A 15,735-nucleotide genomic window follows, 5' to 3' on the forward strand; every position below is an offset into this window, starting at 1 on the left:
CAGAGCTGATTTTGCTATTTTTGATCTCATAAAACCTTACATAGAGAGTAAATTGCAATAAGCAATTTCTTATATAAATTCTAACATTCATGTATTTCTAAATATTTATTGGTAGGTTTTAAACAATTATTCCTAATACTTTGTATTTTTTTCTCGTTAATAAAAGTTTGAAGAAGAAGAAGAATCTTTTAATCAGAAATATCGCTCAAAAACTTTTTTAAAGAAAGCCATTAATAAATTTAAATATTTTTCCTTTAAACATTTCTTCATGATTAAAGCAATTCAACTGTATAAGGCTGTCCCAACAATTTTGCTGATAAACATAAATGATAAAAAATTCACACACCCCTTTAAAATGTTCAGGATCCGTGCCGGTACAACACGTACTGCCAATGCATTCATTCGTACTGTCCAGTCTGGCTGCTCAGTGTCGACCCAGCCCATTTTATGCAACAAATGCAGCCTGGCAAGAACACAGTGTTCACAAATTAAAAAAAAAAAACATCTTAAAGCTAGAGCTAAATTTAATTCATGATTGTAAAATTAATGCTTGTAAATCTAAAATTCTCGATTTTTTTTCTGAACACCCCACGAAGTTGAAGATAAGAATTACGTACTTTATCTCCATCAATAAAAATAATTCAGTTAGAATTATAAACTACAATAATGATTATTTACAAGTTGTAAGAATAATTGTGAAGTTTTGTGAGAAAAATTGCGACTTTTCCCTGAGAAATAAATGTGAGAGGTTCTTGTGTCATAATTTATCATAATCAAGTAAAATATAAAAGTAAGTAAAGTATGATTGATATGAATATAATCTACCAACTTTGAGAATTTGAAAATTTGAATTCGATTAGAATTAAAATTTTCATTTTATAATATATCTAATTTTTAGGACAATAAGTGCAGTATATTTCTATATATTTACTCTTCTAATATATCTTATTATTAGGACAATATTTACAGTATATTCTATATATTTACTCTTCTAATATATCTAACTATTAGGAAAATATGTACGTACAATATATTCCTATATATTTACCCTTCTAATATGTCTAATTATTAGGACAATATGTACAGTGTATTTCTGTATATTTACTCTTCTAATATATTTAATTATTAGGACAATATGTACAGTATATTCTATATATTTACTCTTCTAATATATCTAACTATTAGGAAAATATGTACGTACAATATATTCCTATATATTTACTCTTCTAATATGTCTAATTATTAGGACAATATGTACAGTGTATTTCTGTATATTTACTCTTCTAATATATTTAATTATTAGGACAATATGTACAGTATATTCTATATATTTACTCTTCTAATATATCTAATTATTAGGACAATATATACAGTATATTCTACATATTTACTCTTCTAATATATCTAATTATTAGGACAATATGTACAGTATATTCTATATATTTACTCTTCTAATATATTTAATTATTATATAGGACATTATGTACAGTATATTCTTATATATTTACTCCTCTAGGACAATATGTACAGTATATTTCTACCCTTTGCCTCCCTAATAATGGATCTAGTGACGGCCTATGTTTACCTTAAGAATGAATTCTGGTTTTCAGGTTAGTGTAAACAGTTAAAATAGTTAAAATGAGTGTATTCTTGTTTTTTTTCTGCGAAAATTGATTATTTTTATTAAAAAAAACTGACTTGCAGCAGCGGCAAAGAAGAATGTTGTCGGAATTTATCTGTTTTCAAGAAAGAAATGGCGGCGATATCTTTTTAATTTTCAATGGTCGTTGTAAACCTGGCTTGTAACTATTAAAATGATGTTGGGTACTTTTCCAAAGGGATTTTCCCAAGTTGCAACTTCCCAAATATATGCAATTTCCCAAGCGGCAAATTCACAAGTCTGACCTAGCCGCAGCGCTCGCCCCATCCCCAGTCTGTTCTAGCCGCGGCGCATGGCCCCCTAGCCCATCCTAGCCGCAGCGCTCAGCCCCCATTGCAGTTTGCAGCGCCTCAGAAGGCCTAACCAGCCTTTGAGAAGTTGCCGCTTGGGAAATTGCACATTGGGAAGTTGCCACTTGGGAGTTTGTCAATTGGAAAGGACGAAACAGTCCTTTTAATGGCTTTAGTATTTTTTACATTGAATCGTATTAATTAAAACAGCCAGTACATGAGCACGAATGGTTTATTAAAAAAAAGAATCAAAAAAGTTGTTGATTTTTTACGATCAGACTGAATATTTGATATTCTAAATTGAGTGGAAAATATGTAAAATTTTAGAAATCCTTGAAAATATAAATAAATTCAATATTCATTGTTCAATTACGATACAGGAAGATCCAATGTTTAGAATAAATGCTGCAGAAAAAAAAGAGTTTTAATTAAAATTTCAATTCCAACAATTCTTATATATTTAAGAGTTAAGTTATATTTATATATTTTTAATTAAATCCAATATAAGAGATCAAAAACATTGTTTTTGTTCGACATGATTTTAATAAAATCTTATTTGAATAAACATGAAAGAGTCAGTTAAAAGAATTTCTCTTAGATCTGCCGAGTCATTGAAAATTAATTCAATTGAGAAATTTGCTCTTTACAGAATTCTCCGTTAAAGGGGGACTAATGATTTTTTAGCTGGGTTTGACGTACAGTATAAAGTAGTGCTTTTTTCTCTTTCTCATGATTTTTAAAAATAATTAATTTCTTGGTTTTCAAATCCCTTCAGGTTCCCAAACCATTGGCGAAGTCATTAGATTTTTTTAAAACTAATAATTCTGATAAATAAAAATAATCTAAGTTTGAAATATTAACACTTTACATCAGTAGGGTGCAAGAATATAGGGAACTAGGCTTTTGTGCGCTTCGCATCCATTACTATTTGAATTGTGAACATGTTCTCTTTGTGTACGCTGTAAAACAAAAACAAAAACAAATTTGGCGGATTTTACAAAAAAAAATTTCGTGGAATTTCAAAATTTTCAACAATCGAATTTTGTTTGAGGACAATTTTTGAAAATTTGATCATCCACAAACCTTTCTTGGCATCACGCGAGTTCCCACAAAAAATTTGGGCCCGATCCGTTCAGCCGTTTTGACGTTTATTGGATACAAATAATCTTTTAGCGGATCCTACCCTCGGTCAAAATTACAGCGCATTCCCTTTAATTCTACTTTATTAAATGAGGAAAATCAGTTTAATAATTAAAGAGATCATTAATTCTTTTAATTCATTCAATTCCGAGTTTAATTTAATGGGAGTGTTCAGTTAAATCCTATTCAAATTTAGACATAATTGCCAACTAATTTTACTTCTATCTGTTGTGTCTACATATACGGAGAAAATGGTTGAAAACCTAAAATACTCAAAAGCATGGAGCCCATGTAAATTTACTCCACTTATTCCACTAAACCCGTAAATAATTAAATTACATAAAAACTGCATTGTCTTTTTAATATTACAAAATATAAATTTAGATTTTTAGGAAAATTTAATGTAGGTTTGATTTGATACCAAAATCTTTTTTATTTAATTTTATTAAAGATGTACCTTGAAGGATGCTTATTAGGCCGCTAGGTGTCTCTCGCAGAGAAATCTGTAAAATTCCGGGAGGGAGTAAAATTAGCCCCTGAATTAGATTTGGATCTAGCATAACACCATTTTCGTATTTTGCGAAAACTCCCTTTAAGAGAAGAATCAAAAAAAACTCTTACAAAAATTAATAAATAAAATTGGGGTTATAGATATAACTAATATGTGATGATAGATTGTTAAATATTTATTTAATATGATGAGATAATGAAATAAATTTACCGCTTGCACCCCCCCCCCCCCCCCACCTCCTCTTTTTTCAGGTCCGCAACCAATTGTATACTAATACAGATCTAAAACTTAATATTTGAAAAGCTATTGAAAAATGGTTGAGAAAACATTTGATTGTCAATATTTGTCAAAAAATAAAATAAATATTTTTTAAAATCCTTCTGTAATCTGTATTTAGGAATATCTACAGCATTGATAGCTCTCCTTCCTCTTGTTACATCCACAGCACTTCTGTATACAGGCTGTGCCAGAATTCAGCAGGTACAATTGGAAAGAATTATTGTTTCTCAACTGTTTCTGATAAGCAGGCGCGCAACTAGGGGGGGGGCCAAGGGGGCCAGGCCCCCCCCTAGCCTGATTAAGGGGGGGGCATGCCCCTCCCTTAAGAAGTCTTGCCCCCCCTGTAGGGAGGGGCAAGAAATGACGAAGTCCACCCGGTTTTGCAATTTAGCGATTCATGAATCCAGACCCTGAGGAAATTTAAGAGCTCTTATCGTAAAATAAAAAAAAGATAATTGAACGTTAGTTTATTGAGCTTATAGTTCAATCCATATAGCACTTAATACACCATATACACACATACAGACCCCCTTCGTCTCCGAGCCTAACTACTGCCGTAGATCAGAACAGTTTGACAAGGTTCCAATGTGCCTTAATCTTTGTTTTTTTCATTATGCTGTTTTTTCTGGGAAAGGGAAAGGGGGTTTATCAAGTATTTTTTAGATATTTTCACTATCAGTTCTGCCACTTATTATGATATTGCTTTAATACTGTAGTACAACTATTCAATTAATCCTACATGTTCACCGCAAATATTGTGTGATGTGTCATATTAAAAAAAATATTTTTCATGTAAAATCATGAATTTTTAATAAAAGGCATTTCTTGTCAGTTTTTGAGTACAATGTACATATTTGATTTATGGATAACTAATGAAAATTTATATATATATATATATAATTTGTATTGAAAATTAATTATTTTTGTGATTTATACCAGAATCAGGGGCGGATAAAGGATTTAAGTGAAGGGGGGGGGGCAAGATTTTTTAGGAACAAAAAAATTCATAATTAGGAACCAAAAATCGCGGCGCAGGCGAAAATTTTTTTTGACTTAAAAGACTCAAAAAGAGTGAAAATTAATGACTAAAGACTAAAAAACTAGATTTTTAACTTTTCACACATTATAGTTTATTAAGACAGATATTTTTCCTGTTTTGCACTAGGGTTTCTTTCCGAATTAAGCATGCTATTGAGAAGCTATTCTGAAATAAGAACAAAAAATTCCAAATTCAGGGGGGGGGAATGTCCCCCGCCCCCCCCCCTGTATCCGCCCCTGACCAGAATAGATTTCTTGTTTCATTTTATATCAGATGTGTTGACTTAAAACTGAATATCCGGTTGGTTTTTTATTGTTTAAGTGTTACACACATTTTTCTTGCCCCCCCCTAAAAATGTTTAGGGGGGGGCCAAAAAATTTTTCGCGCACAGAACCTGTAATGTCTAAAAATAAACTTTACACTTTTTTTGGTTTGCGTTGGAGTACTGTTTCATAATTTTATATTTGTCAAACAAAAAAGACAAATAAAATTAAGAAAGAAGAAAAGCACCCAGAATGAAGAGCTTGTTTTGTAAAAATTGGACTTTTTAGAGTTGGTTTGGCAGATCATGCGGCTCGCAGGTCATTTTGGTAGAAGATAAACCCCCATTCTTTTCTTCAACAAAATGTTTCCCTTATTAATCAAAAACTACTTTCAAAAATATGTCGATTGTCGACCTTTTTCTTTTGTCCGTCTATCGTTTTTTTTTTTTAATTTTGACTGTCCATAAGCCTTCCATGGGGTTATGTGAGATACCACAAAAATTTGAAAATGCAAATTAAAATTTGTCAAAACTTTCACTTTTTCAGGCCACAATACTGCTTGGATTTATGCATGCTGGTCCTCAAATAATACTTCAAACTACTATCTTAGTCAAGTAAGATGATATCACGTAAACAAATTATTAAGAAGTACATCAAGTCTGTTTTGATAATTTTTTTGATCTATAATTCGTTTAGAAATTGCGCAAAAGTAATTTATATTTAGAATATAAGATCCAAGAAAAGGATAAAATAGCTAATTCATTTAATTCATTAAATTTGTGATAAATGGACTTCAAAGTCAAGGCTTTACAGACTTAATAATCAGAACCCTTAGTTTATAGTGAAATAGCATTCACATAGATATTTGATACACAAGCTCACTATAGTTTCAGTAGAAGTAAATATTTCCATTTACTGATAGCGCCGATTGTAGGATTTATATCTCTAATTGGATAATGAGATAGATAAAAAGATAGATGTTAACCATACTATTTCTATTGGCTCAGAATAAACAACAAACACATGACTGAACCCTGATTGGATCAGTGCGCTAATGGACTCAGCATACAGGAGCTAGAAAAACCACGATATTGAACTGCTACTGCATCATATATTATCATAACCTCCGTGGGGAATTGTAAAAGAATATTAACATTATTGTTATCAGAAGAATATTGAATATAGTACACATATCTTCTATTACAAAAAATGCATCAAGGACGGGACAGGAATTGTAATAAATATATATACTTTACATTTAAACATTGGGATTAGACTGTTTGAAGTTTTTTTTGTAATCTATGACGTGATAAATTCTTGTAGAAAAATTATCAAAAACTGTTTTTATTTTTCAACTGAAAGTAGATAATGTAGTATTTGAATTTAATAAATACGCCATGTTTGCAATTAAAGTGTTCTCGCCACACACTCTGATTTTCTATCCACGCACCTCTGCCCCTTAAGTAAAAGTAAATTCAACCTATATGAAGCATAAAGTCTGACCGCGTCAACCTTGTTGCACCGGCTAGTCCTGTCCATAGAGCCAGGTACAGTACAAACTGGGACCGGAAAGATTGACCCAACTCGAAAATTCAAATGTACTACGACTGCCCGTGTATCTCCTATATCTTTGTAAATTTTGATATTTAATCTAACGTAATTCAAAGTTTAAGATAGTAAAGATCTACAAAATCGGATTGCAAAATATAGAGATTACACAATCTGAGTTTGTAGTTTCTCTAATGGCAAGCTACGGGGTTCTCTTTAAAATTCAATTTTCAGGCCATAAATATAGTATAGAGATACAGTGTAGATTGATTAATGTAGATCAATATTGGTTAAAATATGTTAAACTATATACTCCTCAATGTTCTTTATTATACATAGGAAAACTTTAAAACGATCGATGTCTTCTTTCTTTCTTTTGTAACCGATAACCAATTATTTTAATGAACATTTAGGTTAGAATATTATTATTATTATAGAATATTATTATAGAATATTATTATAGAATATTATTATATTATTATTCCTCACTTACAAGTCAAAAAAACCTGTCATTTCATGATAAAAATAAAGTAAAATTATGTTTAAATGTTTTCTGGATACCACTCGTATTTAATCTTTGCTTATTTTTTAGATATTGGAATCATTTTCAAGGGGTGCTTATCAGCTATGGGTCTATAGACAGCCCTCAGTGTAAGTTTTTAAATTTTATTTTTATTAAAGTTTTTCATAGAGAGGGTTAAAAGTATTGACTCTTTACAACGCTCAGTTATAATAGCTTAATTCCTCATAAAGGAACTAATTTTCAAATAGTTTTTTTTTGCAAATTGATATTTTTCCAAAGGAGTATTATCATTTATCCAAATGGGTATTTAATGTTTTCCCATTTTTCTATTTATATTTTCCCATCATGTAATTTCCCATGTTATGTATTTTTTCGAATGTAATTTTTTTATTCGTATTTTTTAAAAAATTTTAATTTCTGAAATGAAATTTTCCCCAAAAGGTGTTTTCCAAAATGCGTACTTACTTGAATGTACGTACATTGCTCCAATTGTTGCATGAATGGACCCAGCATGTTTTATGCAATTATGCAATGAATACGCTTTCCCTAAATGGCTTTTATCCATTTTATTTCCAAAAATGCGTAATTTCTCAATCAATCAAAGATTATTTACTAAAAATGAATTTTACCAAGTGCGGTGTCAACGTAATATAGACTTGGAAAGAATTCAGTAGTAAAAAGCCAAGATTGAGTGGAATAACAAAGCATGGTTGCACACACACTATATATTTAAATTATAAGGATACAAACGATTATTGTTGGACCAACTAAAGTTGATCTAAATATACATGACATATATTTCAATTTGACTCTTCTGATCAGATGCTTTGTGCTAACTAACTCCCCTATGGAACTCCGGGGCTAAGATCCCCAACGATTTGCGAGAAGAGGTTCAATACCCTTGTAACACTTTTTTGCATTTAAGGCTGCAACATAACCGGAGTTCAATACCCTTTTTGACTGGATCTAGACTGTTTGGCTTTATTCTTAGATTGCATCTGTTATGCGCATCATTTCTCCGAATGGGAGCAATAAACTTATATGAGATTATGTACATAGGGATGAACCCTGGTTGGGTTCACAGTAAATGTTTTATCCCAAGTTTTTGTATTTTTGTATTTCCAACTAAAAAAAGAAAATATTTTTAAAAAGTTTTATCTTTACCTTTTTGTGTCAAGAAAACGTGTAATTGGACAAGAAAAGTCTAGATATGGTCATCGTTTATTACCATTCTCAGTTTTTAAAATTTAAAGGGACTGTATTCGTAATTTAAATTGAGTTGCATGTCCTATTAACAACAGTATCCTTACGGCTTTTTCTGATCATTAATGAATTAGATTTCCATGCAAATTTTTCTGCAAATGCCATTGGAGAAAATTATCGGAATTAAACACTTCTAAGGCCAGAAAAACAACAATATTTCCCACATTTTTAATTAGATTAAGGTTTAATGGTACAGTTCTGAATCGGGCAAGCCTCTCTTTCAAATGATGTTCACAAGAAATTTTATCAAATTTATCAAATTCTAAAATTTTCATTTCGACAAAAGTTATTAAATGAAACGATTTATTAAAAAGATTTAACTACTCCATCCACCTGGGGCCTGTGCAATTAGACGTAAAAACTTTGATTATTTAAAAACAAGAAACCTTTAATATTTATAAACAAAAAACTTTGAAAATTCAAAAAGAAAAAAATTTAATATTTAAAGTTACTAAAACGATGTCTATCTCTAGATCAAGTAAGTCTTAGCTAGACAGCTGCCCCCTTATCCTTTATTTACCAAACCAAACCCAGACAATAAGCTGATTCTGCCCAAACCTACAATACATTATTAACAAGAATAACAACTTGCAAGAAATAAATCCGTACAATAATTTGACATAGAGGTGGAGAAGGCAGCTCCACCAATCCTTCGTCCGAGTCGCACATATCAGTGATTTTCCTGTGATTTTTTTTAACCGTCGCATTTTTACTTTAAACTTAATAATTCCAACCTCTACAAGCCAAAACATATGGAGGTTGCTCGTAAACGGAATTATGGAAAGAATGAGGCTCAGAAGCCAGATTTATGTGGCTCGCCTCCCTCCCCTTTTTCATATGTGTGGTAATTGCACAATTTGTTAGTGTTGGACAACTACCAACTAAAATTACATCTTATATGTGCCATATGTTAATGTCATGATTAAATTATGTAATACTAGTGCGTCCTACTAAGCATGATAATTGAGAGACGGCTAGAAGATCGTCTTCACTCTTTTACAGGGTGACATCCTTCAATCCATAACTCCGTTTTTTATGTCAGCCTGTAAGTAAAATTTTTGTTTCTTTCATTCCACAAAAGAGAAAGACTTAATCTATAACATTTAGGATATATTCGACTATAAACGTAATCAATAATAGTCATTATTTAATCTATAACATTATCTACTTATTTTTTGGTTCCCGCTGTAGCTTTCTCAAAAAAACTATTTATCTTTTTATTTTATTTTTCAGCGACAATAATTGTATTAACCTGTTTGTGTGGATCCCTGGTTCTAGCTAAATCTGCTAGAGAATGCCATTTTTTATGTCAGGTGAGCAAACTTTAAAGAGGCTGTACACTTTAAAGAGACTGTACACTTTAAAGAGACACTGTATGTAGCATATTCTGTAGTAATGCTTAGTACGATCTATGTTATCCATGCTAGTAATATATCTTATCTATTTTTATGTTGACCCTGTCTGGCTAGTCTGGTCAGTTTAATTTCACCTGTATATAAATAAATTAGTACTACATGAACCTTTGTGTTATACGGACGTATACAGAGCCTTGAGTTTTGGCTAGAGATTGAGAGCCTAGAGTTTTGGCTAGAGATAGAGTCAGTGAGACTGTAATTAGACTTTGAGTAGTGTAATCTCAGGACCTAGATTTATTACAAAAGTGGTGGCAGCGGTGGGATAACCTAGGGCCCAGATCTAGATGCCCGAGACTCCGAAGGATTCTGGAAAAAGAGTAAAGTGAAAACCTGGTTTAACGGATTAGCCAGAGAAGTTTTAACAGGAGAGGATTTGCCTGTGAGTGAATCAAGTGTGGCTACAGGAAATACAGTGGCTACCTTTCAAGGATATCAGAGTTCACCCAGTGACGATTCTGGATCGGAAGTAGAGATGGAGGGACCATCTCATCCAGCGATAGATGACATGGTGGAAATAAGGCAGCAGTTTCAGCTGCTCCAAGCCCAGCTGACGGAGACTAAGAAGAAACTGGCGGATATTGAGCAGAAAGATAAGAATAAATCATTCGCCCAGGCGTGGCAGGAGTCAGCGACACCAGAGACACAGGACCCTATCGGAAGAGTAGTTGCCAGACTAGAACGCCCTAAGGTGGAAGATGCACAAGAAGTTTAGTTGTCCTTTCTGAAGGCGGAGAAGGCAGCAGGCAGAGGAGATAGGCTGATGATTCAAGATCTGAGCAGGGCGGAAGCTGAGTACAAGAAGAGGCTGTTGGATTTTAGCTGTAGAGCCCCAACATATGATGGTAACCCTAGTAAAGTGTTCGTCTGGTGTGGCGAATTAGAGAAGCATCTGTCAAGATTTGAGTGTGAAACGATGCCATAAAAAGGATGCTGTTAGACTGTTTAACGGGAAAAGCACAGTCTGAGATAGTATTGTTGAAACCGGATGGATTAGCTTTTGACAATTACGAGATTGGTGAGTTCTTTCAAGAGTTATTGAAGAAGTTCACTCACGAGAAGGACGAGGAGGGCAGGAAGATGGAATACTTGCACAGGAGACAGGCAAGAAATAAGGATGCTCGTCAGTATTACACAGACAAGCTAAGATTATTCGTGCAAGCCTACCCCCCAGCCCGGAGAAGTTTAGTCGAGTTCAAGACTAATATGTTGTTAGGATTATATAACGCGGAACTGAGGAAAACTTGCCTGATGTTTATGCCTAAAGATATTAAGCATGAGAGGGAGATTAAGGCAGTCCTAGACCACCAGCTAGTGAACCTGAGGACTTATAACATGGACCCAGGGCTCCAGCCCAGGATATGGCAGGCTTACAGAGTACATATTGGTATGATAAGAGTGAGATGACCAAGGCCAACGAGATGTTAAAGACGGGACAGGTGCCCATGGACGTCAACGCCATGCCAGGGCTGGTGGAGGACGTGTCAGATGCTGAAGAATTGGATGCTGAGAGCGGGATAAATGCCCTGCAGGGCGGAGATGTGTGTTATGTTTGCAAGAAACCTGGTCACCAGAAGAGGGATTGCAGGAAGTTTGATGAATGGAAGAGGAAGAATCCTAACAGGAAGTACGGAGGAGACACTCATAAGGCCAGTTCCCGTCCCTCAATTTTGTGTTACAACTGCGGGAAAGAGGGTCATATTTCACGGGAATGTAGAGGAGAATGGAGAAACCAGGGATGGAGAGAGAGTGGTGGTTATGGAGGCGGACAAATAGCGGATATGGCCAAATCCATGGCAGCGATGCAAGAAATTCTGAAGAAACTGGTACCAGAAGCGGTTTTTCCCTAGGAAGTTGCGATGACGGTTGGTCGTCAGCTCCTAAGATTGCAGAAAACAATGATGTGAATGTATTTACTAATCATTTAATAAACAATTCTGTCAATCCTAATGTCCATGATTTGTGTAAGTTAGTACCGGAAGAGAACGGAGAAGTTAGGACAGAAGTAGTGAATAACATAAACAATGTTAGGAAGTTGAAGAACGACTTTAATCCGGAAGTGATGGATAGTTTGAGACCTAACGGAAGTAAGGAAATAGAACTTAGAGAATGGGAAAAGAATATTCTCATGCATCTGAACAATGTTAATTTGGTTGAGAGGGATGACCGTAAAACCTCGTATGTGAAATTTAAGTTATTTAAACGAGACATATACGGGTTAGCCTTAGTAGATACAGGCAATCTAGTGAAAGGTACTTTAGTGTCAAGTGAATTCTGGAAGATGATAGGGGGAAAAATGTTAGAGGAGAGTAATGCTAGAGTGCACACTGCAGAGAAAGGTGGGAAAGGACTGAAAGTACTGGGGAAAGGAGAAAGGATTAAATTCTACTTGGATGGTTTGGATCGCAGATTTGAAGTAGAACCAATTGTGATAGAAGGCCTGAATCATGCAGTGAATTTTGGTATAGAGTTTTTTCGACAGCAGGAAGTGTCAATATCCTGTACGGAGAAGGAAGTGAAACTAGTTACCGGAAGTAAGGGACAGGAAAGGTTAACGAGACTGTGCAGTGCCTATGGGAAACCTTTCCCTTTCATGATACAAGGCAGAAGAGTGGATAAGGAAGCCAAGAATTATGTACAAGTACTTCTGGCTGTGTGGAAAGCAGAGAGAGGAGAACCGGAAGTAAACAACATTAGCCCAGTGGAGGAAGTATTAGAGAGGAAGTTATGGTCTGCTGAGAAGATAAGTATCCCTGTTGGAAGTGCAAAATTAGTCAAGGTAAGAACAGAAGGTAATTGGAAGGGTGCTGGGGTGGTAGAATCGTTGCCTTTAGAAGATCAAGAAAAGGGGAGAAAAGTTCTACTTCCGGAAAATGCATATGACCTGTCAGGAAGTGTACAAGCAGTGTATGTGGAGAACCATGCCGAGGAGTGTGTAGAGTTGTGTGTGGGACAGAAGCTGGGCACAATACATAGTATGTGCATAGATAAACAGGCCTGGATTAAGGAGGAGTTAAGGGGAAGTACGGCACAGGATTTCGACGAAGAAAAAGTGTGTAACTCTCAGGAATCCATCTATTCATTGCAAAAATCCGATTTTCCAACAGAAGGGAGTAGAAGGAAGTTTATCAAGGATAGTTTCAAGATAGATGAGAACGAGATTTTGAACAGGAATGCAGAGCTGAAAGAGGAAGTGATCAAACTTCTCCTGGAAAACTTTTCTACGTTAGCCTTTCACCCTAACAATTATGGCAAAACAGATTTACTGGAGCTGCGGATAGAATTACAGCCAAGGGCAGTACCTAAGAGATCCAAAGTGAGGTCATTGAACCCTGATCAGCGTGCAAACTTGAAGGAACAATTGGATGAGTGGATCCAACAGGGGATTATAGAACCTGCAAACAGTCCCTGGGCATCGCCACTAGTTCCTGTGAAGAAAAAGGATGGGAGGACAAGATGGGTGACTGACCTGAGGCAGCTTAATGACGTCACAATCAAGGATGCTTATTCCCTGATGAATATCCAGGAAAACCTGCAAAAGTTGAAGGGCGCAAAAATCTTCATTTCAATCGACGCCTGTGGTGCATACCACGCGATCCAGATAGAGGAGGGGAGCAGGGATTGTACAGCTTTTATTAGTAGGGTTTCCAGTCGTAATTACGTTACGCGTAATTACGCGTAATTGCGCGTAACACTTTCTTTCACTTACGCAGGAAAATTACGCGTAATTACGCATTTATTACGTTTACGAAAGAAAGATTAGTTTCGCGTAATTAAGGCGTAATTACGAGCCACAATGTAAAAATTTAAACCCCCCCCCCATCCCCTACAGAATCCTTATTTACGCTCCTGTGAAATATTAACAAGTCGTTGAAAATTGAAAATTTATAGATTATGTTGTTGGCCCTTTGTTAAACTTCTTAGTTTTCGAACGTGAAAATTACATCAACATAGTATTGGCTGAAATTTCTGATTCAACTTGTGTGACATTATTTTCCTTGTAAGTTAGTTGTTTTATTTAAATTAAAAGTTAAAACTTCAAAATTTCATAGACCTAATTATTGCAAAATTTCGCGCAATTACCTCGTAGAAATTACGCGAACTTAGGCCGTAATTACGCGTAAATATAGTTTCGCTTATTACGCGTAATCATTACGAAATTTCGCGAAATTACGTTGGAGAAATTACGCGAAATTACGCCGTAATTTCGCGAAATGAATATTTCCCCAATTACGCGTAATCCTGCGAAATTACACGAAATGAAAATTATTACGCGTAACTGCACGTAATTACGCGTAAGAGAATAATCTATTACGTTGGAAACCCTATTTATTAGTCCTTTCGGTACATTTCGTTATATAAGGATGCCTCTTGGCCTGTCAAACGCCGGAAGCGTCTACAGCCGGATATGTTGGACCTGGCCCTGGCGCACTTACCTGTGGAGTACTGGTTATCATATTTGGACAACATCCTGGTGTACTCCATGGACACCTGGGACCACTTGAAGCATCTGAAGAGTATCCTGGAGGCGCATACAAAGGCAGGGATCAAGATTCAACCTAAGAAGACCAAGATATTTCAGACAGAATTCTAATACTTAGGACATAAAGTGAATCAGGGCTGAGTACAGATGTTGGATCAATATGTGAAAGATATATAGAGTTGGCCACGTCCCACTAGTTGCAAGGAAATGTTGTCATTCCTGGGATTCACGGGTTATTACAGAGGTTTTATTCCCAGATTCTCGGCTTTGACCAACAGGATGAATAGTCTTAAGAAGGCAGAGAAATTTGTGTGGACTGAAGATATGGAGAAGGATTTCCTAGAGTTGAAGGCAGAGTTTTCAGCAGGGCCTATACAAGCTTATCCCGATTTTGATTCAAATGAACCTTTTATTCTTACTACGGACTGGTCGTTTCTTAACATTGCAGGAGTTCTATCTCAGAAACAAGAGGGAGTGGAGCTTTTTCTAGGCTGCTGGGGGCGGAAGTGTAATCGTTATGAGAGACACTATTCCAGCGCCAAGGGGGAGCTCCTCGCCCTGGTGAAGTGTATGAAGAAGTGTATACACAGATGCTGCTAGTTTGAAGTATATCGTGAACTTGAAATCAGAGGAAACTATTTTTCAACATTGGTACGCGGAACTAGCTCAATTTGAATTTATTGTGATACGTAAAAAAGGAAGTGAGAATGCTAATGCAGATGCCTTGTCCAGAGCCAAACATTTAGATGAGCCAACAGCAGAAGAGATTGAAGAATATCAAGAAGCCAACGAAGTGGAAGAGATGAAGATAACTTTTGCATCAGAACTGGAAGGAAACCCTGTGGAGATAGGGAGAGAAAGGCGGAAGTTTGCCGGATATTCGCCTGCCATTCATAACTTGAGTAACAAGACAAGATTCGAGATAATAGGGGGAAATGTAATGAGGAAGTTACAGGAAGAGGATGAAGTCTGGAAGGAAGTGATTAAGTGGATAGTGGATGGTAAAGTACCCAAGATGCAGCCCAGCTGGAAAATTTCTCTCGATCGGAATTCCGATTTCTGACTTGAGGAATTCCGGCGTAGGAATGAAATCGCTCCGATTTTCCATTCCGATCTGTTCCGATCGTACATGAAGCGGAGATCGATAGCGTAAACAGGTCGGATGAACCGATCGGTTTACCGATCGGTCTAACGATCGGTCTAACGATCGGTAGACCGACACCTGTAGAGAAAAAGGACAAGTTTTATGTGGCAGTTTTGAAACTCCCATGAACGGATGATTTAAAGTCCTCCCCCCCCCTCCCACCCACGGCCAGTTGAATGA

General features: G+C 35.4%; 1 protein-coding gene across 1 annotated transcript in view; it reads left to right on the plus strand.

The window, feature by feature from the left end:
- The first annotated feature begins 651 nt into the window (after positions 1-651).
- Positions 652-15,735, plus strand: part of LOC111712402 (uncharacterized) — a 23,171-nt gene continuing 8,087 nt past the window's right edge. Inside the window, exons 1-6 of the mRNA XM_023486997.1 lie at positions 652-790; positions 1,517-1,610; positions 3,999-4,081; positions 5,729-5,796; positions 7,323-7,381; positions 9,750-9,829. Coding sequence (XP_023342765.1) covers positions 1,523-1,610; positions 3,999-4,081; positions 5,729-5,796; positions 7,323-7,381; positions 9,750-9,829 — 378 coding nt within the window. The 5' untranslated portion in view covers positions 652-790; positions 1,517-1,522. The remainder of the gene's footprint in view (positions 791-1,516; positions 1,611-3,998; positions 4,082-5,728; positions 5,797-7,322; positions 7,382-9,749; positions 9,830-15,735) is intronic.

Source organism: Eurytemora carolleeae, unplaced genomic scaffold (assembly GCF_000591075.1).
Source record: "Eurytemora carolleeae unplaced genomic scaffold, Eaff_2.0 scaffold1267, whole genome shotgun sequence".
Lineage (NCBI taxonomy): Eukaryota > Metazoa > Arthropoda > Copepoda > Calanoida > Temoridae > Eurytemora > Eurytemora carolleeae.